General features: G+C 41.7%; 1 protein-coding gene across 1 annotated transcript in view; it reads left to right on the top strand.

The window, feature by feature from the left end:
* myo15ab (myosin XVAb) overlaps positions 1-21,628 on the top strand; it is a 125,365-nt gene that overhangs the window by 100,078 nt on the left and 3,659 nt on the right. Inside the window, exons 65-72 of the mRNA XM_079553628.1 lie at positions 2,463-2,593; positions 2,704-2,798; positions 6,808-6,885; positions 6,965-7,061; positions 13,761-13,921; positions 14,030-14,163; positions 15,704-15,837; positions 17,694-17,827. Of these exons, the coding sequence (XP_079409754.1) occupies positions 2,463-2,593; positions 2,704-2,798; positions 6,808-6,885; positions 6,965-7,061; positions 13,761-13,921; positions 14,030-14,163; positions 15,704-15,837; positions 17,694-17,827 (964 nt within the window). The remainder of the gene's footprint in view (positions 1-2,462; positions 2,594-2,703; positions 2,799-6,807; positions 6,886-6,964; positions 7,062-13,760; positions 13,922-14,029; positions 14,164-15,703; positions 15,838-17,693; positions 17,828-21,628) is intronic.

Below are 21,628 nucleotides of genomic sequence, written 5' to 3' on the forward strand. Positions count from 1 at the left end.
CGTCCTTCCTGTGAGCTTTTACAATGTGCTACAAGAGGACAGGAAGTAAACGAACCCTTCGCTTGATCACTCACATTTTAGATTCATTTTCTTTTTGTCCTGCACGCGCTGAACACGATCTGCTAACATTTGGGTCAATATAGTAAAGTATAAGGACGACTCTCAAGTCATTTTGAAGTATCATCTTGGCTCAGGGTTTCTTGCCAAAATTTAGGACTTAAAGGGACTAGATGCAAGTTGGTCATTATATACTCACTACTGCCACCTCAGGTCTTACACGTAACTGCAGTCTCTATATTAAAGGGATATTTCATGATTTTTGACATAGGGCCTCATTTCCTAGTTATCCAGAGTGTTGCTGATTTCAGGAGATATTTTCTGTGTAGTTCATGCAGTTCTTATATTTGAAGAGTTACGTGGCGCTAGGCTAGTGCATGGCTAGCGCATTTCTATGGTATCAGCTAGCCTGCATTAAAAACAGTGTGACCCGCTCCACAGTGCACCTGAGGCAAATCACTTATAACACCAGGCTAACCATATGAATGTCTGTGTCCATAGAATAATTTTTGGAATATAACTGACCTTGCATCACATGAATGATCGCATTTTGAGGGACTATTTTCTAGCAGATCAAACCGCCGCTGCGTAGCTTATACAACCACGAAGCTGATGCTGCTCAAATATAAGTTACTTTAAATGTAAAATGGTTCAAATTACTCTATCTGATATGGCTGATACCATAGAAATGCGCTAGCTTTGCACTAGCCTAGCACCACGTAACTCTTCAAATAGAAGAACTGCATAAATTACAAAACAAATATGTCCAGAAATCAGCACCACTCTATATCAAAAATCCTGAAATATCCCTTTAAGCTCGTGCATGACGGCACTTCGGACCCGAATTAACACCTTTCTGAGTGACAGTGCAGGATTTTAGAGGCAGTTGTGGTGAACAGGTCTGAGCTCATTCTACACATTAGGACATGGCTGGGACACGTAAATACTTAATTTGAACATTTTTAAACTCTGAATAGTCCCCTTTAACCTCTTACCTCTTGCCTTAACTGAGCGCATTTTCTCCAGTTTGGCTTTACCCAAATCTAAAAGCTTCTCGACTGGAGCTTAGAGCTTAGGCCAGTGTAACGCCTCATTTGAAAGTGAAGACCTACAAATAGGCCTGTCACGATAACAAATTTGAAGCTCGATATATCGAGGCAGGAAAGTATCGCGATAAACAATATTATTGACTCTAACGCTACCTTTGTTCTAAAAGTGCATAAACACATCCTAAAATACCACACAAGCTGAAATAAACAGGAAACATATGAAACTCAATTTGCTTCAGTTAGAAATCTAAGTTTTACAAAGGAGGGGGATGCTAATAAATGTACAGACGATAAATATCGAGGCCAAAAATATCGTTTATCTGTTGTTTATTGAACGATTAGTCGATGTAGTAATTATCCTGACAAAACTGATTGTAAGTATTTTGTTGTGTTATCGCCGTGTTTTTGTCACATTTTTGTCGAGTTTTCATCTCGTTTTTGTAGTTTTTGATGCTTTTTTTAGTCGCGTTTTGGTCATTTTTTAGTCGTGCTTTTTTATTGTATTATTGTTGCCTTTCCGACACTTTTTTGTTGCAAGTTTGTCATTTTTCGCGTGGCTTTTCTTGCTTTTTCATCACTTTTTTTTTGTTAGGTTTGGGTAAGGCCAAACTGGAGAAAATGTGCTCAGTTCAGGTGGGGATGGATGGATGGATGGATGGATGGATGGATGGATGGATGGATGGATGGATGGATGGATGGACACAATGTTTTGCTCCCGTTGCCTCCAAGTTGTTACTTGGCGGTCGTAACTCTTTTCTGTCTGCGCATGTGGAGCAGATATTTATTTTTCTTCACTATTAATATTATTATTTTTCTTATTTTCAAATTCAATCATGAGACGGACGGTGATTCAGTCTCGTCCTAATCGCTGTCAGCCATTGTTTTCTTCCTGTTTAGTGTGATTGAAACCTTTGTTCGTTTGTGTGGCCTACAGCAGCGTGTGTCGACCACATGATTTGATTTTATTTAGATCTTTTGTCAAATGTTTTCAGTTAATTTACTATGGAGTACGAAGGGCTGCCCTTTCATATTGCCCTCCCTTCAGGAGCACGTGCGTGTGACGTCACTCGTCTACATGCTATACTGAAGGAGGACTAAACAAACTTTGTGCCACAACTGGGAAAAAATCAAATCAGGTCCTTTAAGGCTGTCTTTACAAAACTGTTGGACATAGATGACAATGTATAGAAAATAGGAGAATGAAAATTGAAATGAAGATTGTGTGTATTGGCCTAAAGGCATAATTATGAACGTTTAAAAATAGTACGCTGTGTTTGAAAGTGCGGTGTCACCTGTCTTGGACACCTCCCGTACAGCGCTGTAATGTGACGTTATTAACTCCGCCTCCGGTTGCAGGGACAGCTGTAGCAGAGGCTGGAGGCTGCTCTACATCCTCAGTGCCTTCCATCGCTGCTCCGAAGTGCTCAAGCCTTTCCTGCTCAAGTACATGCTGCAGGCGTCCCGCAGCGCCGGAGCTCAGTACCAAGGTAACTGCGCCCCGGCGTTTCAGTCACCGTAACCGGGGGGAGGCGTTCACTCTGGGATTGGCGAGAACGCAGGCCACAGCTTTGTGAAGGGCAGCTCTTCTCTGTTGCAGGCATCGCCAAAGCGTGTGAGCAGAACCTGAAGAAGACCTTTCAGTTCGGCGGCCGGATAGTTCCACCCAACAACATGGAGCTGACGGCAATGATGGTCAGAAACACACTTTTAACATTTCCACATTCACTCGGTGCTTTCCTCATGATTCATTTGGAGGGAGATGCCTGTGATGATCATTAGTCATAGTTTTTCATCAGTGAAGGGACAGTTTGAAGTGGAAACGTTGGGGGAATGTCGCACTTTATAAGCACTTTATAAGCTATAGTCAGCACACAGTATTCACTCCATACTGTGTGAAGGCAAGATACTGTTGTCTGAAGGAAGCAAGGCTGTCAATCTGCACCATCAGCCCCTCCCCCCAAGCACACAGTGACAGTCAGATTCAAACCTTATGCTGCGAATGTTATGAATTCAAACAATAAGGGCTGGGACAATATATTGTTTCCAATAAATCAATACGTCTTTATATTCATGTGTCAGTCATCAATTAGATGAATTATAGAAACATAGTAAATAGCCAAACGTGTTACGTGTTAAGATAGTAAAATTAAAGTCATCAAAAACAATTTGTAGCTTCATCCTTGAGTTCTGCAGCTTTTAAAAAGAAGCCACATTTTGAACAGCTGCACCTTTAGAGCTGTGTGATGTTAAAACAAAAATGTTCATTTATTTATTATTATGTAGCATGTATGAAGAAGGAAGATGAAATGAGCGAGCACAAGATAATAAATAAGTAAGGATTAAACAACGAGGAGCCGTGCATTAGACGGTTATAATGCACGACGCGGAGTGCATTATAAACGTCTAATGCACGGCTCCTCGTTGTTTAATCCGCTTATACCAGGGTCCCACAAACGTAACATTTATAATAAATGTTTTTTTCATTTACTAAACTCACTAAATATGCCAGACTACAGGGACTATTTTCTGTGGGTTATTAGCCGGTCACTGAAAGCTCGTCTCAGAGCGAGTCATTCTCCGCAGCTATTACGAGGATCTCAGTCAGGCTCAACGACACAACATCAGCACAGAATCACAACACAACAGGACTAACCCGGAAACACTTTTCCCTGGAAGTAAACACCGATATGCGGCACTCGTGGGCAGGAGTTATTTCACTTTTACGCTGTTTAACCTGAAGCTAGCTTGCTAGCTCAACGAGCTCAACTGTTTATGGAAACAGCTGCAGTGGAGTCGCTTACACCTGGGCCCCACGAGCTGAAACTTTTATGTTTGACTTTACTAATCCAGACAAATATGCTTAAATGCAGGATCATTTTATGTACGCCTGAAAATAATGAATAGTGCCTTAATCGTTTTCAATAGAAATGTAAAGCTCAGATTTTATTAACAGTAGCTAACCTAGCTGCTCACTCTCCTCTACTTCACATTTATCAAATGTTTTGTTTTGGCCAAAAACGTTGAAATTAAACAAAATCCATCTCATACGTTCCTGTCAGTCACTAATTACGTGTTTATCTGATTCAGCTGTGTCATGCGTTGCTATGGCGATGCCCACAGCGGAGTGATATCCCAGTGATTTAACTACCGGACTACGTGTGCGGTTATACCAAAATAATGCACGCTTGTTAGCCCCACCAGCCAATCAGAATCGAGTATTCACCCAGACCATGGTATAATAAATACTGACAGTGACTCCTCTTTGCAGGAAAATGTGAAACAGTGTTGCAACCGACGCAACCAATATAAAATGTTATTCTGGAGCCCTGCCAGCTTTGGTGCTGATCGGTTTAAACAGAAGAGCTATAAATGTCTCGGCCATTTGCATATTTCAGAATGTTTTACTTAATGTCTGATTTATATTTAATTTATAACTTTTGTAAACTCAACGTGTGCTTTATTATTTCATTCATGGTCATTATAATGACACATGACACTTGGTGCATTATAATATATTATACCTCGGTCTGGGTGAATACTCCATTCATTATTTTCGTATAACCGCACACATAGTCCGGTAGTTAAATCACTGGGATATCACTCCGCTGTGCATCGTGGTGTTCTTGACTCCGCGTCGAGCATAATAAGCGTCTAATGCACGGCTCCTCGTTGTTCAATCCTTACATATTATATTACAAAACTTATCATACAGACACACAGTATAGGAGGTAAACTTCATCCACCAACTAGTCAGGGCAGCTGGGTGGGGACTTGTTGATTGGGGGCTTACACCCACTCTCAATAGGCCACTATACACTCTGGCTTTTTAACACCACCTCACTAGATAGGCTATACAATGCTATGTCATTGATCTAATATCGATAACAAATAGTGGATAGTAATGACAACAAGGAAGTGGCAAGATGGCAAAATATAAAGTCCAATATGACCATAATATGAAATCGGACATTCATTCACTGATAATGACAAGAATGACAATTGTTATGATAAATAACAATAACTACTAATTACATTTATGACTATTATTTATTAGCGTGCTGTGTTAATGATATGAAATGGTAAAACCTCCTTGTTTGCCAGTGCTGCAAAAGTCTGTTGATTGTATGTTGACAATTGTAACAACAGTAGGATAAAACTTAACTCACAAATACATATAGGTATATATTTGTGTTCTGACACTGATATAGAATACTCAGAAAGGATTGTATTTTGTTTATTTAATGTAAATGTAAAAGTAATGTATAACTGTATCATCATGAATTGCAAATGTAATGTACATGAACAAGGGGTCGGCACTTATAAGCTTTTTCTTCAGTCGACTTCCTTTGAGCTTCCATTAACTGTATGATTGTGAAACTCTGGAGAAACAGAAAATGTTAATTGCTCAAATAAACTACACAAACAAACAAACAAACAAAAAATCATGTCATGATAAATTGTATCATGATAAAAGCACATCGTCGCAGCTTAATAGAAACAGAGAGCTTCATAGAACTCTGACTTGATCATGAGTCATGGCCCATTGGTACAGTATTGTGGCACTGCTACAGTTTTGGGAATTCTACCTTCTGCCTTAGTCTGGACAGTGACCACTCAGCCACGCGGCTTTATGTTCTGTTCAACAGCAGGACCGTCCAGAAATCTGCCAACAGACAATCACATCTCAAAACGTTTATCGATCCAATTTCTAATGACTCTTTGTATCCCAAGTTTTTGTTGCAAAAACAACATACTGTAGATTAGCCCACACTCTGCTCCACTGGACTAAGCCATCGTCAAACCACTAACTTCCTTGTTTACAAAACATGCAGCTGCTCCCATAGACTGTATATATAAATGGACAGCTTCTCCTCACTCCTCCCCGTTTACCATAATGACCACGCTCGTGGGGGAAGTCATGGCGGATTTACAGACTCCTCCTCCCCAGCTCTGACGAAGCCTGTTCCTAAAAAGGGCATAAGGGCGGGATCTTCACTGTAGACTCGGCCCTTACGTGACGTGTAGCTCACGTTGCTCCATTGCTAACAGTCCCTCATTAAGTACAAGATTTCTAAAATTCTTCTTACGAAAACCAGCCTGGTTTCTTTAGGAATATCTAGCTCTAGATAGTTCTAAAAAAATTGGGACCAGGCTTTAAAGTTGTTTTTAACGTGTCTAAAGTCCAATGCTTTTCAATGGGGGCCCAGCGGCGATATGGAGGTACAGCAATGGCGGAGCAATGGCGGCCTCTAGTGTTGTGGGCATAAAGCAGAGCAGCCAGCGGCCATTGGCTGCTCCTTATGTCATACTGACTTTATTCTGATTGGTCAATATGCTTGTGAATCCTGCCCAGTCCCCGTCTGCACATCTTTGTAAAGAATAAGAAAAGCGTGTAGTGTAGTTGGCCAGACTTCCTCTATATGTCACATCCTGTGCCCAAAGAGTCATTATAAAACCAAACATGTACTGCTGAAAAGAGCAGTCGGACGAAGCTCATACGTACATCTGTGTGTGTAGTGTTGGATCACAGGAAAAGAATAGTCAGGATCAAATAATTAGGCTCAGTGATAGAAAAGAAAACTAAACAAACATAGTCATAAGAAAACCATCTCTGTTGTTTTGCTAATTGCTACATGACATAACCTACTTCACTTACCACAACAATGACACTCTGCACTTTATTCCCTGTGTGCCTCCTCAGGCGGGACGCAGCTCCAAACGACAGCTCTTCCTCTTCCCCGGAGGCATCGAACGCCACGTGAAGCTGAAGACCTGCTCTGTACGACCACTAAGATCAATTATGAGCACAGTATTTCAAAAGACAGAACAAAGAATCTGACGCCGATGCTTGTGTGCAGGTGGCTCTGGAGGTGATCGAGGAGCTGTGTTACGAGATGGGCCTGCACCGCCTGGAGGCCATGGAGGAATACGCCGTGTTTTTGGTCACGAACAGAGGTGACAGGACTGACCATAGCTCACACGTGCAGGAAAATGTTCCACTCTCCGTGTGTCTGTGTCTTGATTTGATAGAAAATGCATCCGTAATTCAGAGCATGTTGTTGATGGCGGGGCGGACTGGCCATATGTCCATTCTGGAAGAGCACAGAAGGGCCACCAGTCCCGCCTCAACCGAGCTTTACCCAAATCTAAAAGCTACAAAGAAAAGCATCAAAATGGCGAGAAAAAGAGGATGAAAACATGAGAAAACACGGACAAAAAACACAACCAAAAATGATTGAAAGAATAATTTAAAAAAGACAACAAAAATGTGACAAAAAATCAACAAAAAAATTCTATGAAAATGTGGGAAACATTAAACAAAAATGTGACAAAAACTCAACAAAAAATTACAAAAATTCCACAAAAATGTGACAAAAATTCAACAAAAATGTGACAAAAATTCAACAAAAAATGTGACAAAAATGCAACAAAAAAAGTGACAAAAACTCAAAAAAAATGTGACAAAAATTCAACAAAAATGTAACAAAAACTCAACAAAAAAATTACAAAAATTCAACAAAAATGTGACAAAAACTCAACAAAAAAATTACAAAAATTCAACCCAAATGTGACCAAGATGCAAGAAAAATGTGACATAAACTCAACAAAAAAATTACAAAATTTCAACAAAAATGTGACAAAAATGCAACAAAAAATGTGACAAAAATTCAACAAAAATGTGACAAAAATTCAACAAAAATGTAACAAAAATGAAAAACAAAGGAAAAAAAACATACAAAAGGTGACACAACACAGCAACAACGCGTGGAAAAAGGTCAGTTTTGTGGTTCTTAGCTTTCAAATGAGGTGTTCCACAGCCAAAAGAGGACAGAATGCATTTGGTTTAGGCGGGTGGTAAGAGGTTAAAATATGTATTTGTGGAAGTGCACAATTACGCTAATTTGGGCCAGGCTGGTCAGAGTCCAGGGCTGTTCTTCAGTCCCAGTCCGCCCCTGGTTGTTTGGTGGGGCAGCCGGTGAAAGAGCAGTTCTTTTCCGCCTTCTGGCTGCTTCGAACGGGACTAATTGTGAAGCCGTCTGGATCTACGATGAAAATATCATTATATCATCTGCGGTTAGCCTTGAGCTGTTCGCCGCCGCGCTGTTGAATCCCCGTTCCCACAAAATACCGACGCGCCATTGACTTTTCTGACATTTCATTTCATCCACCGTGAAAGCAGCGCACACGCATGGGAGTGTCGGGGAAACGGAGCCGCTCACAGATAAGAGATCACACTGCTCGGGTTTCTCGCCGCAGGAGAAAGTCCGCTCTATTTATGAACTGGGATGTTGTAACCGAAGATGACTCAATATCACATTTCCATTTTGAATGAACTCATCAGCATGTCAGTGTGCAGCACCAAACCCAGAGCTCAATGAGTGGAAGGATATTAAAATTCCCCTCACTTGAGCGTGCGCTGACAGCTGACCTAATGAAGACAGTCTGCCCGAGGACTCGGCGACAGTCCACACTGGTCAGAGAGCGAATTAAACAGACGGATTTTTAATTAGTGGCCAAACACAGTCACTATTGTGCAATATTTATGGCATTATTACAATACTAATCACAACTGGACTGAAGTAGCAAAGCCGTGGGGTTTCAGTCAGAGCCTTCAGGAGCAGCCTGGGTCCACTCACTCCAACAACAGAAAGGCGTGTGGATCAAACTTTTTACATGAAGCAAACCAAAGCAGTGATGCCTCCGCCCCCAAACTAAACCTTCAGGAAGATACGGAAACACACGACACATGACCAGTGTAGGGGAGAGTACTTTGTGATTGTTTAGAAATACGTTTTAAATCGTTATTCTATTATAGGAGGAAAAATATCATCATTCAAAGTTAAAATTTAATGACTGAGTACTGGGATGTAGCTCAGTGACCCGGGAGGAGCTCGGAGTGGAGTCGCTGCTCCTTCACGTGGAAAGGAGCCAGATGAGGTGACTAGAGCATCTGTTCCGGATGCCGCCTGGCCGCCTCCTCGGGAGGTGTTCAAGGCATGTTCTATTGGGATGAGGCCTTGTGGAAGACCCAGGGCACGCTGGTGGGACTATGTCTCCGAGCTGGCCTGGTGTCCCCTCGGCCCCCCCCAGAACAGCTGGAGGAGGTGTGTGTGGATCAAACAATAAGGATCGGGACGTCTTGGAATCTCTGCTGGGACTGATGCCCCCACGAGCCGGCCCCGGATAAAGCGGAAGAAAATGGATGGTTTAGTTGAGCTGCACTTCTGATTGGAACGTCTTTCTCATGCGCAGTTAGATTAAGTTAAGTTATACTTTATTCATCTCTGTAGAGAAATGTGTTCTCTGCATTTGACCCATCCTCCTGAGTGACCTGTAGGAGCAGTGAGCTGCCAGCATGGGCGGCGCTCAGGTACCCATCTCCATGATGTGGAGCCAGGCTGGTGGTTAGAAACACCTGGCTGGAGGATTAACCTATTGCACATGTTTTTACCACTAACCTACACAAACACGGGAAGAACACGCAAACTCCACATAGAAAGGCCCCGTCCAGGTGGGAATCGAACCACCTTCGATTCCCAGGTGGTTCGATTCCCACCCGGGAATCTGTGGAGCAGGCCCTGAGGAGGAGCAGCTCACCAGAGGTGTTTAAGGCACTTTTTGAGTAGGAAATTACAGTTACCAATACCAATATAAGCAACTCAACTACATTATCTATAATTACACTATACACTACATTATACAATTAAATTACAAATTAAATATACTATTTATATTACACACGTTTTTTCTTCATTTGGCCAGAGCTATCAGAGAACTGGGAAATACTAGTGTAATTACAAGAGAAATTAAAGCCGGTATTTGATGTGTATATCTTTACAGCCTTACTGCGTAACCTTTCATAAAATAAATGGAGCAAAACAAGCCTTATTTTTCATCATGTGTTTTCATTGGTGGAAATAAACATCTACTCTTTACCTTGGGTGGGCTCGCCTCTCCTCACACCTGACTTTGTGGCTGATTTGCTCCGACTCCAGGTTGCCAAAGAGAAGGATTACATATGTTTTGTACTCTTCCAAACGCTTTATTTTGATAGAAATTGCGAGAATAGCATTGCCAGTGTCTAGCTGAACATTGGGAGCATGTTTTACGATCGTATAGTCACAGCTTAGTTAGAGTTATGGATTCTCATCTTTGTGAACGCCCACAAATTGTCACGTTCAAAGACTGTTATATTCAATGACCAATGGCCGCTCTGTGGTACTGCTGCAGAAAAGCCCACTGGGACCAGAAAGGATTTTTCTCATAGAGTGGCTGTGTGAAAACTAACTGTGTTCGACTGACAGGGTTCTAGAGCTTCACAAAGATCATGGACTCAAATCATTAGCACATGACAAGCAGAGGCCATGCGAGCGATCGCGGTGTCATCAGGGCCGGGGGCTGTGGTAGGTGATGTTTAAATAAATAATGATACTTCTATGATAGGCAAAAACAATGTTCACAACCTTCCCTTCAGCTGTGACAGATCTGTCATCAAAACAACGTCAGAGGAACAGATGCATCAGTTGTTAGAACCATTCACCAAAACGACAGCTTGTACTGAAATCAATACAGCGCCATTTTGAAAGCTTGAGTTTTTCTGTCACCCACTGCTCCACAGTAACAAAAGCAGAAATAAACAATATAGCAAATAAACACTGATCCACCGACTGAAATGTGAATAAAAAAGAAGATATGAAACATATAGACATGTGTATGCATTTTGTACATTTGTAAGTTCGCGTGGGCGCCATCATAACTAGTGCCCGCCCGTTTTCTCCTATCAGTTAACATGGGGCTGGGGAAGTCCACATAAAATCAGTTACTACACGAAAACAGAGCCGTTTTCAGGCCGCGCAGAGAAACGGTGCAGTGTTGACATGTTGGTGCAAATGAACTTTGAACATTTTACACAAATCAATTGACTAAACATCAGATTTTAACAGTGAACTTTTCCCCTCGTTCTCCGCTTAATGAACGGGCTTCGCGCTCGACCGGAAGTGTCAGGACAACGGAAGTGCCGAGACAAAGCAAAAACAGGCAAAAGTGGGCGGGGCGGAATTAGGGGAATAAGAAAGATAATGCTGCATAGTACTGTGGCTAGCTAGAACTTGTTATTCACTTCTACCGGACAATTTGTCAACAACATTACTATTGGACACAATGTTGACTCTAGTTTGAGTCTTCTGCCAGAAAACGTATGAAAGGAGTAAAAAAAAAAGTTATTACTGCTGGATTAACAGATTTTCGTCCACCACATGTAAAGCCCATCCAGTCAGAGAATTGAAAGTGAGCCTTTCCAAAAACCGTAGTATACACTGTGTACACATAGTAATATCAGAAAATATGTGAGCAATAATATAACCCGGAATGCTCCACAGTGCGGCTTTAAACACTGTGAATGTTTCCAAATTGAAGCCCTAATCTGTTCCAGTGGCAGGTTGACAAATGCGAGCTTCTGCTGCGTCTGTCTCCTCCTCTGACGGGGTCCACGTGAAGCTGGCAGATGCTTGTTTTCTGAGGCTCAGCACGTCACGCCGCAGAGCTGCACCGCTCACCGCTTCACGGGGCAAATGGAAGTCTTGTCGTGACTGTGTGTACAGGGGCCGGAGTTTAGACACGCATGAGCCCTCGGGGCCCGGGGCCGTTCCTAATCAGACCCTTGGCCGGGGCGCGTCGTACAACTTTCTCTTTCTCCACTACAAAGAAGAAGTTGTTTGGCACGGCTTGGTGAGAGTGTAGTCATTTCAAGACGAGACTAACAGGTGCAGAGTAAAGCAGTCAGAGAAATGTCAAACTGAGTGGAAGCAGCTGCTCGCAAGACTGTGTATGGCATCATGACAGAACAACACACTGGAAACCAGATCAATGTTCTCTATTAGCCCCAGTGTAGCATTATTATACTACTGGTGTTTGTAATCCCCACAGGGCACAGCTTCTATCCTCCCGCCTGTAGCTCTCCACCTCTTTCCAAGTACCTCTCTACTTTTCTTCTCATAATTTTCAGATACATTTTTACATTTTTGTGAGCATGTTGAACACAATCTGCAAACATTTAGGTAAAACATCGTTAAAGAGGGGGTATTATGCTTTTTTCAATCACATAGCACCAGTCTATATCACACTACAATGATGACCAAACCTTCTGTTGGTCTGTAAATGCAGTAAATTAGAATAACTGCCTTGTATAAAATTGCTCTCTCAAAATGGCTGTAGTGAATGTCTTGAAATAGGCCTCTGTCTCTTTAAGAACCTCTGACCCTTTCCGACACGCCCCCTCCACACCTGTCTGTGGCATCAGTGGGGAGGGGGTTCTGCTGAGGAGCAGTGGTTGGTTACTCGGCTGGTGACGAAAGCTCGGAGGCGTCTCCAGGAGGTGGGGGCGTTCCTAGGAGGACTCGGGCAAACCTATCCCTAAAATGGCTGCCATCAGAGTTTATACAGATTACTCAAAAATATGTGAATGTGCCAAGGCAACACTTCAGGCATGTTTTTAATGAGGGAGTGACATAATAACATGATATAAAGCTTGAAAAAGTCGATTTTGCATAACACCCCCCCTTTAAGTAAAAAGAGGAACGCAAACTCCACCTCAGTCATATAGAACACAGCTATAGTCTTGGACGCATGACTATAGCTGTGTTCTGACACTTTTGTTACATAAAAGCAGCTCACGGTGAAGAGGAGTCGGTACATAGATAATGTGCTTCCTTTTGATGGGTCCCTAAAGTCCTTAAAGGAGTGTGATAACTGGAACGTTGGCTGTTGGATCCGTGCTTAGTGTCGTTATAACCTTTGCCTGTGCACGTCTGTAAGTTTGATTGTAGAGTTGGCGGTGGTGGATTGATCGCCATGTTTTTGTCTGTTGATACGAAAGGGCGAGAAACGTGCTTCTCTTTGGTCCTCATGGCGGGGAGCTGACATTGCTGTAATACCAGCGGGGACTGGGGAGATTGTAAGAATAGTTGGGGAGATGGATGGAGCCAAATACAGGGACATTTTGGAGGAAAACCTGCTGGAGTCAGCAAGAGAACTGAGGCTGGGGCGGAGATTCACCTTCCAACAGGACAATGACCCTAAACACAAAGATAAATCTACAATGGAATGGTTCAATAGAAACATATTAATGTGTTAGAATGGCCCAGTCAAAGTCCCTAAATCCTATTGAAAATCTGTGGAAAGACCTGAAAACTGCTGTTCACAAACGCTCTCTTTCTAATGTGACAGAGCTTGAGTTGTTTTGTAAAGAGGAACGGGCTAAAATGTCAATCTCTACATGTGCAAATCTTGTAGAGTCAGGCCCAAAAGACTTGTACTGTTATTGCAGTAAAAGGGGGTTCCACAAAGTATTCATTCAGGCTGTATGAATACTTATGCACGCCCCTCTTTTGATCATTTTGCTTTCACTTCGCAGTTGTCTGTTACTTGTGTGTGAACGTTCAGTAAATTTTTTTAAATAAAATCTTTATATTTATGGTTGTAAACATGACAAAATGTGCAAAATAATTTCAAGGTGTATAAGTACTTTCGAGAGGCGCTGTATCTGTGGTTGATAGAAAAGTGACTTATCCCCTCCAGAAGAGTCGGTGAAACATGTAATGTAATCCTAATAACTGTGTATCTAAGGTGTTTTATATACTGTGGGTGTGTGTGCAGGTCAGAACGTGCGCCCCCTGAACAAACACGAGTACATCCTGGACGTGGCCACAGAGGCAGAGCTGCTGGACCCCGGCTACAGCTTCTGGTTCAGACGAGTGGTGTGGACGCAGACCCTCAAGTTTGACAACGAGCTGTGTGTGGCCATGCACTACAACCAGGTACAGCCTCTGGAAACACCACGCAGTACTGTCGTGGCTCCACAAACTTCTCTCACCTTTACAGTCATGTGTCATTGTCAGTGTGACCGTTCATGTGCGTCCCTCCAGATTCTCCCTGACTACCGGAAAGGCCTGCTCAACACGCTGCCGCAGGGCAAAGTGAGCGACCAGCAGTTCCACCAGATCTCCAAACTGGCAGCGCTGCAGCACCGCGCCAAGGACATCGTCTTTGTGCCCAGCATGTGAGCCCCCTCCCCACAAACACAGCCCCAACTCTGACTGCTTTCATAGTGTCAGTGTCATGACCGCTTATTCACTTCACTAAAACTACATTCAAGTAAAAACTATGAAGAATGAAAACATGTGACACCGTCTGAAAGAGCCTCGTCTCCTTTAACCTCTTAACTCCCGCCTGAATCGAGAGGATTTTTGTAACTTTTTTGTCATTTTTTTTGTCATTATTTATCACATTTTTGTAAAAAAAAATTGTCACATTTTGTCACATTTTTTGTCATTTTTTCGTCAATTTTTTGTCATTTTTTTGTCACTTTTTTGTCACTTTTTTGTCACATTTTTGTAATTTTTTTTGTCAAATTTTGTCAATTTTTTGTCATTTTTCGTAATTTTTTTGTCAATTTCTTGTGACATTTTTGCCACTTTTTCATAAATTTTTCGTCACTTTTTTGTCAATGTTTTCTCACTTTTTTGTCACATTTCCATCATTGTTTTCGTTTCAGTTTTGTTGCTTTTTTCACAGATTTTTTCCAGAAGCTTTTGGACTGGGGGTAAAGCCAAACTGGAGAAAATGTGCTCGGTTCAGGTGGGAGTTAAGGGGTTAAATCAATGTCAAAGGGACAGGTCTGTGCTCTGGGTTTGAATTAAACCAATTATGGAAAACTAGACAAACTATAAATAACTATTGGACTAAATCTAGACTAAACCTAAAGTATATTTTTGTCACACACAGAAAAGCTAAATCAAAACGAAACTAAATTAAAAAACAAACGTTTTCAAAATGAATACTTGTCAGTAATTTCCCCTTGTGCAGATGTGAATGCAATCTTTCAACATCCACAAGAGGGCACTGTAGACCACACAGCCGAGAGACTCCACTGTGAGAGTGCTGCTGTTGTGCATGTTTTTATATAAGTACATAAACTATGTGGCTGGATATGAAACTTCACTGTCCCTCAGGGGAGAGATTTGTCTTGAGCATTTAGTGGAATCAGCTAAAAACAATTAATAAATGCATAAATAAATATATAAGAATTAAATTAATGACAGCAACAACAGTGCATTAGTTTTATATTTCAATAATTTTCTTTTTTTTTCTTTCTTTACGTATTTTTTATTGCTCTGGGTGTAAAAACAACAAAAACATATATATTGTGTTTATTCTGACATGCTAATTGTGTAAATTGTAAATATGAAATTTATGGCACAATAAAGTAACGAAAAAAAATTATGTTTTATATTTGAAATAGTGGTAGTAAAAGTACTGATTTTGTTGCTTGAGTAAAAGTACAGATACTGGCAGATACAGATAAGAAATTTAGCAAATCAGTCGTTTGAAGTACTGAAGTATTTGCTCAGGTAATATTCAAAGTAGAATGTATGGATTATTTTCTCCTTGATCTTCCTGCTCTCTTTCCTTTACACTTCGGGGACATCATTCATCATGAGATAAAAGGCTCCCAAGTATAAAGTGTATAAAGTAAAGTACACACCCCCCCTCCTGTATTTACTGTGGCCTGTTTTACTTAGTGCTGATTTGCTCTGCAGACACGAGCTGTCCGAGTACATCGCGGCGCCGCTGTTCAAGAAGCTCCCTCCGCAGCAGTGGGTCAACATGGTCACCCAGCACATGCAGCAGGTCCAGGCGCTCGGCCCGCACCAGGCCAGGGCACAGTTTCTGGGTAAAACATTTACAAATACTGTGTTTTAATACTGTCCATGCTCTTGAAATCATGTACTGACGATTAAAGAAAAACTTGTACTTTGAGTTTACCGTAGGTGTTACTTACTTGGCTCAGTGTCAACTAATATTACCTTATAAAAAGTCTATGGAGGGAAATGAATGGAAATCACGCTCTATTGTGGAAACTGTCCAAAATCAGAGCGGTCAGTGCGATAAACAGCTTTTTATTAGATTGTTAGTAACTCATTTTGAATATACATTTTGAAATAATTCTACAATATTTTATTAAATACTGTGATACCAAGTATACATGTAATGCTGCGATTTCAGCAGTTTCCCGATGGTCGTGATTGACAGACGGGATCAACCAATTAGAGACATGGTGGATATGACCTCAGGAACAAGCGGCAGGAAGCCTTTTCAAAAAGGTTCTTTTTCACCAGGAACGCCTCCGACGCTATTTCTTGCTCCAGTTTTAGAGATTTTATATTTTCCAAATGATTTAAAACAGATGAAAGAGCAGAAGAAATGAGTGGATCAGCCGCCATCTTTAATGTTTTGGAAGAGTGCAGGGACGACTTCTGTCTCTTGGTCCGTGAGTTGTCCGATACGAGCAAAATGATTGCTTAGAAATATTTAAAAACAAACAAATTAAAGGGACTATACAGAGTTTAATGTTAAAATTATGTATTTTCCTCCCCCTACATGTTCCAACAATGTCCTAAGATGTAGAATGAGCTCAGACCTGTTCACCACAATTGGCTCTAAAATCCTGCACTGTCACTGAAAAAGTGAATTCAGGTCCCAAGTGCCGTCATGCAGGAGGTTAATATAGAAGCTGCAGTTACACGTGTGACCTGAGGTGGCAGTAGTGAGTATAAAATGGCTAACTTTGCATCTAGCCCCTTTAAATTTAAACTTCAAAATGAATTTCCAATTATTCTGATCAATATGAAGCTTTTTTGACTCAGCCATTATTGAGTTGATAAGGGTGCTTTACTTCATTATAGTATAACTCAGGTAGAAGTGAACAGTGTTGCGGAGTGCAGTATATTAAAATATTGCTCTGTTATTCAGTTTAATTCAGTCAGCTTCTGCCAGGGAAAGCACATGTGGAGAATCTCTCAAAGCCCTGGTGCAAAAAGACAACAGAGCTGTACCATATACTACATCCCCATAGCCTTTCAATGTTTCCAACTGTCATTTATTCACCATTCAGTAAGGTGAACATCAGTCTCTCCAGGATTTGTTGCGAGCTATAATAATAATGATAATGCCTGATTTATGGGCCATTTTTCCTCTGCTTGTTTTTACAATGAACTGACTCTTCTCTTTGTTCTTAACAGCTGACTAGAAAGAAAGACTATGGGGAAATAGGAAAAGGACATAAAATAGGCATTGCTATAAAGAGTCTGTGTTCTGTGTGTGATAAAACACCGGCCAGGACGAGGCGCTCCATGGAGAACAGAGCAGATAACGCTCGGTTCATTTTATTCATTGAGCTCTGGTTCAACAATAAGTCTGCGCAGCAAAGAAAAGGCCTCAGATAAAAGCCAAACAAGGGTCCAGTTAGAAGGAGACTCAGGACAGAGGGCGGGAGGAGCGCAGAGCAATAACGCACTGACTTCACAGATCGATTGTGCAAAATCCTGGAGGAACAGGAGCGAGCCCCACACTTTTGAGTTGCCAGATCCTACTACTGTATATATTCACTGCCAAAATCCTGCGATGTTAGGTCAGGAGGAGGGGAGGGCTTCGAACGGTAACTTTAAACCTGTACGAGAGCATTTTGTTTGTTTGCGATATCATCATACTGTGCTTGTGATCTGAGTCGGGTATGTTGTGTGTTGCCAGGTCTGGTGAGCGCGTTCCCCATGTTCGGCTCGTCCTTCTTCTACATCCACAGCAGCAGCTCCACCTCCTTCTACGCCCCCTGCATCATCGCCGTCAACCAGCATGGCCTGCACTTCCTGCACAAGAACACCCACGTGAGCGCAAACTGCAGTGTCCTCATGTCCCGCGGAAAAAGAAACTGTTAAAGGTCATTCAGGGGGTCAGACGAAGCTCAGGATATTAACCTCTTAACTCCCGCCTGAACCGAGAGGATCTTTTTCCTCACGTCATCAGATTTTTTTTCCATCATTTTTTTGTTGGGTATTCAACTCATTTTTGTAACTTTTTTGTCACTTTTTTGTCATTTTTTGTCACATTTCTGTCCTTTTTTTGTCAAATTTTTGTCATTTTTTGGTCAAATTTTTATCACATTTTGGTCACATTTTTGTAATTTTTTTTCCACATTTTTGTCTTTTTTTTGGTCATTTTTTTTCGTACATTTTTGTCAATTTCTTGTGACATTTTTGTGACATTTTTGCCACTTTTTCATCAATTTTTCATCACTTTTTTGTCAATGTTTTCTCACTTTCTTGTCACATTTCCATCATTGTTTTCGTCTCAGTTTTGTTGCTATTTTCACACCTTTTTTTCCAGAAGCTTTTGGATTGGGGTATAGCCAAACTGGAGAAAATGCGCTCGGTTCAGGTAGGAGTTAAGGGGTTAAGGGTCAGACCACACTTTACTCAGGTTTGGGTATAGTCCTCCATACTGTGCTCATGCCATTTTGTAGTGTATTTTTCAAGAATCATCCACTTTAATAAAAAACGTTACTGTGTAAAGGTGCTAGCATTAGCTGCTGACCTTTAGCTTGAGCTGTTAACCTCTTAACTCCCACCTGAACGGATTTTCTCCATTTTCTCCAGTTTGGCTTTACCCTAATCAAAAAGCTTCTTGGGAAAAAAGCACCAAAACAGCCACAAAAAATGAGAAGAAAACAAGGATGGATTGTAAACAAAAAAGTGACAAAAACTCAACCAAAAAGTGACAAAAATTCAACAAAAAAGTGACAAAAACTCAACCAAAAAGTGACAAAAATTCAACAAAAATGTGACAAAACTCAACCAAAAAGTGACAAAAATTCAACCAAAAAGTGACAAAAACTCAACCAAAAAGTGACAAAAATTCAACAGAAAAGTGACAAAAATTCAACAGAAAAGTGACAAAAACTCAACAAAAACATTACAAAAACTCAACAAAAATGTGACCAAAATTGAAAAAAATTAAAATAAATTTCAAATGAGGTGCTACACAGGCCAAAGAGGACAGAATGCATTTGGTTTAGGCAGGTGGTAAGAGGTTAAACGACCGCCCTCAGGTACAGAAAGGTGATAATCAAAGCCGTTTTCCTAATTAAAGGACACATATCCTGCAACATCAACTTGTTTTTTGGCTCAAAATCCCTTTTACAAAATTGTTCCCTCTTCAAACACAGACCTTGAGTCGTATTTCACCACATTCACGCAGTTTTGAGTAATCCTCAGGTTAATCCTGTTTAATTGAGCTGTTTCTTCCTCTGCTGTGTCAGCGCTTTGTTCTGAAACCTGAAACTGTCTTCCACATTTTTGAATGAAATTGAATTCAATTAAGTTATTCCAACAGCTGCCAGCAGGTAGCCTGGCATCCAGACTAATCTCCGATGTTTATTAATTAATAAACAGGAGACTAGTCTGGCGACCCTGTCGTAGAAAAGCTACTGCTGGAGGCGGGACTAATGTGGGACAACCGAAGCGCATAGCAGCCAATGAGAACATAGCGGATGTGACGACAGAAACAGTGGCTGTTTCCCAATTGCCAGGATCCTCGGCGTCTCGACCACTTCGGACGTCATTCGCGTCATCACAGCGCCGCCAAGTGGTGTTCCATTTCACCTGGACCACTCGCCCCCTCGCAGCTCGACTCCTCCGTTTGGCTCATTTACGAAGGATACAGCAGTGGATCCTCCGCTGCCTCGGAGAGCTGAAATTACCCATGATGCACTGCAGCATAGTTTCTTTTTTCTTTTCTCGCAAAACTTTATTAGTTTGAACTCACTTTAAAAAAGTTGTGTTCCACATAAACAGTTTCCTGGCCTCTGTTATTCATAAAACAGTTGTTTTAATGAGCATAGATTGACACGTGACCGGACGCAGCCGCTCGCTCCGGAGGCCGTTCCATTTGAGCTCAAAGGCGGCGGAGAGAGGACACTCCGCTTCGTTTTGGAGGAGCCGCCACCGAGGACGTCAACGAAGTGGCCAAACGGAGGACGGTTCCTCGCAATTGAGAAACAGCCAGCGACAAGAAAGTTGTCGTCATTCGGACATTAACAATGGCGCTCCTGTCACATGGAGTTCAGTAAATGACTTCTGTCATTTATGTCAGAAAAACTTACAAGCATATACATAGCAATACAAGCAAACCGGAGCATTACGTGAAGTGGTTGCTTGTGTTGAAAAACTACAAAACAAAGGCGCAACAACGTGACGGCCGTTCAGGGAGCTGCTCTGATTGGTCGGTAGCTCCATATCGCTGCGTCACTTCCTTCGAAAGCGCGCAGTGGAGTGTTGCCAGACCCTCTTCTGTAAAGAAGCGGAGTCTGGTTGGCGAGACTAGCCAGCAGGGGGAGGCAGCTGTTGGAATAACCCCAGGCAGAGTTGTCACCAGCTCTTGTGCCTGAATTTCATTGATACTGTTTCATTCTTACAGACCAAAGTTACAATTTAAAAATGTAAAATAACAATGCACCAAAATAATGTGTATAATGTTTGTATTGTTTCTAAGCCCCATTTGCATGATTTGTCCACTTTAATGTCAAATCCATGTTTGATAAAACTGATTAATACTCATCTCATCCCTATATATTTAACTCTCTCTTGAATTTGCTCGGTCTTTATTGTAGAAATCCATTTTTACTTGAGTTTGGTGAACTTAATAGTAGATGTAGTCATGCGTTTATTCTGTTAGTAACTTCCACCTCGCCGCAGGTCACATGACCCTGTGTAGTCTCAGGCTGCGTCCGAAACCATCAAATTATAGCCTCTATGTCCAAACCCCAGCTCCTGATCCTTAACCTTTCATGGTTTCAACTGTTAGATCTCTATGCAGTTAGTGAACTAGAGCTTCAGCAGCATTTCCCCAATTCGACCGTCCTTACCCAGGGGAAGGGGAAGTGACATCACCAACAGCTGCTGTTCTTCTTCTTTTAGGTTATTGGCAGACTGCAGGCCAAACAAAAGCGCATGTCGCCACCTACTGTATTGCTCATGCAACAACATAGTGTCCAAATGAAGACATTTAAGGAGAAAAAAAAAAGAAAAATCCAGATGAGACATGACATTTCCCTTTAGCCTTGTTTTATCTCAACAGCTGTTTCATAAAGCTACAGTAGCAAATTAGCCATGTGATTTAAGTTGGCGCAGTGGCTTATGGGATGGCACATAGCTCCTAATTACTGGTTAGTTAGCACCAGAGGTCCCTATGCTAAAGTGGCTACGATAGTTAGCATACAGACTCCTTTCCCTGACTCCTTCCTCACTGACAGCCCGATTCGAACGCTTCTTATCATGGCGGACGCTGACGCACATCCGGTTTGGCAAAATCTTACCGACCTGCTCGTTTGGGAAGGGGCCAACAGAACGAGAGTCCTCTACTGATGTCCGTGCAGAAGAAGACAGCAAGGATTTCAATTGGCATGGAGCGCCCTCTGAAGGCAGCAGTGGTTATTACGCGGTATAAAACAGTATTCAGCTCAAATCCATGCCGGCGTGAATAACACACTTGGAGCACAGAAGGTGTGGGGAAATAGGCTTTTAAAATGTCCCTGTATGATGTAACAAAATGCAGGGAATTCTGATCAATACAACCCCAGGTCTGTTTTTTTGAGTAGGGAACAGAACCTTTCTTCAAGTTCTCATCATGTT

The sequence above is a fragment of the Gobius niger genome (genome assembly GCF_951799975.1).
Source record: "Gobius niger genome assembly, chromosome: 3".
Lineage (NCBI taxonomy): Eukaryota > Metazoa > Chordata > Actinopteri > Gobiiformes > Gobiidae > Gobius > Gobius niger.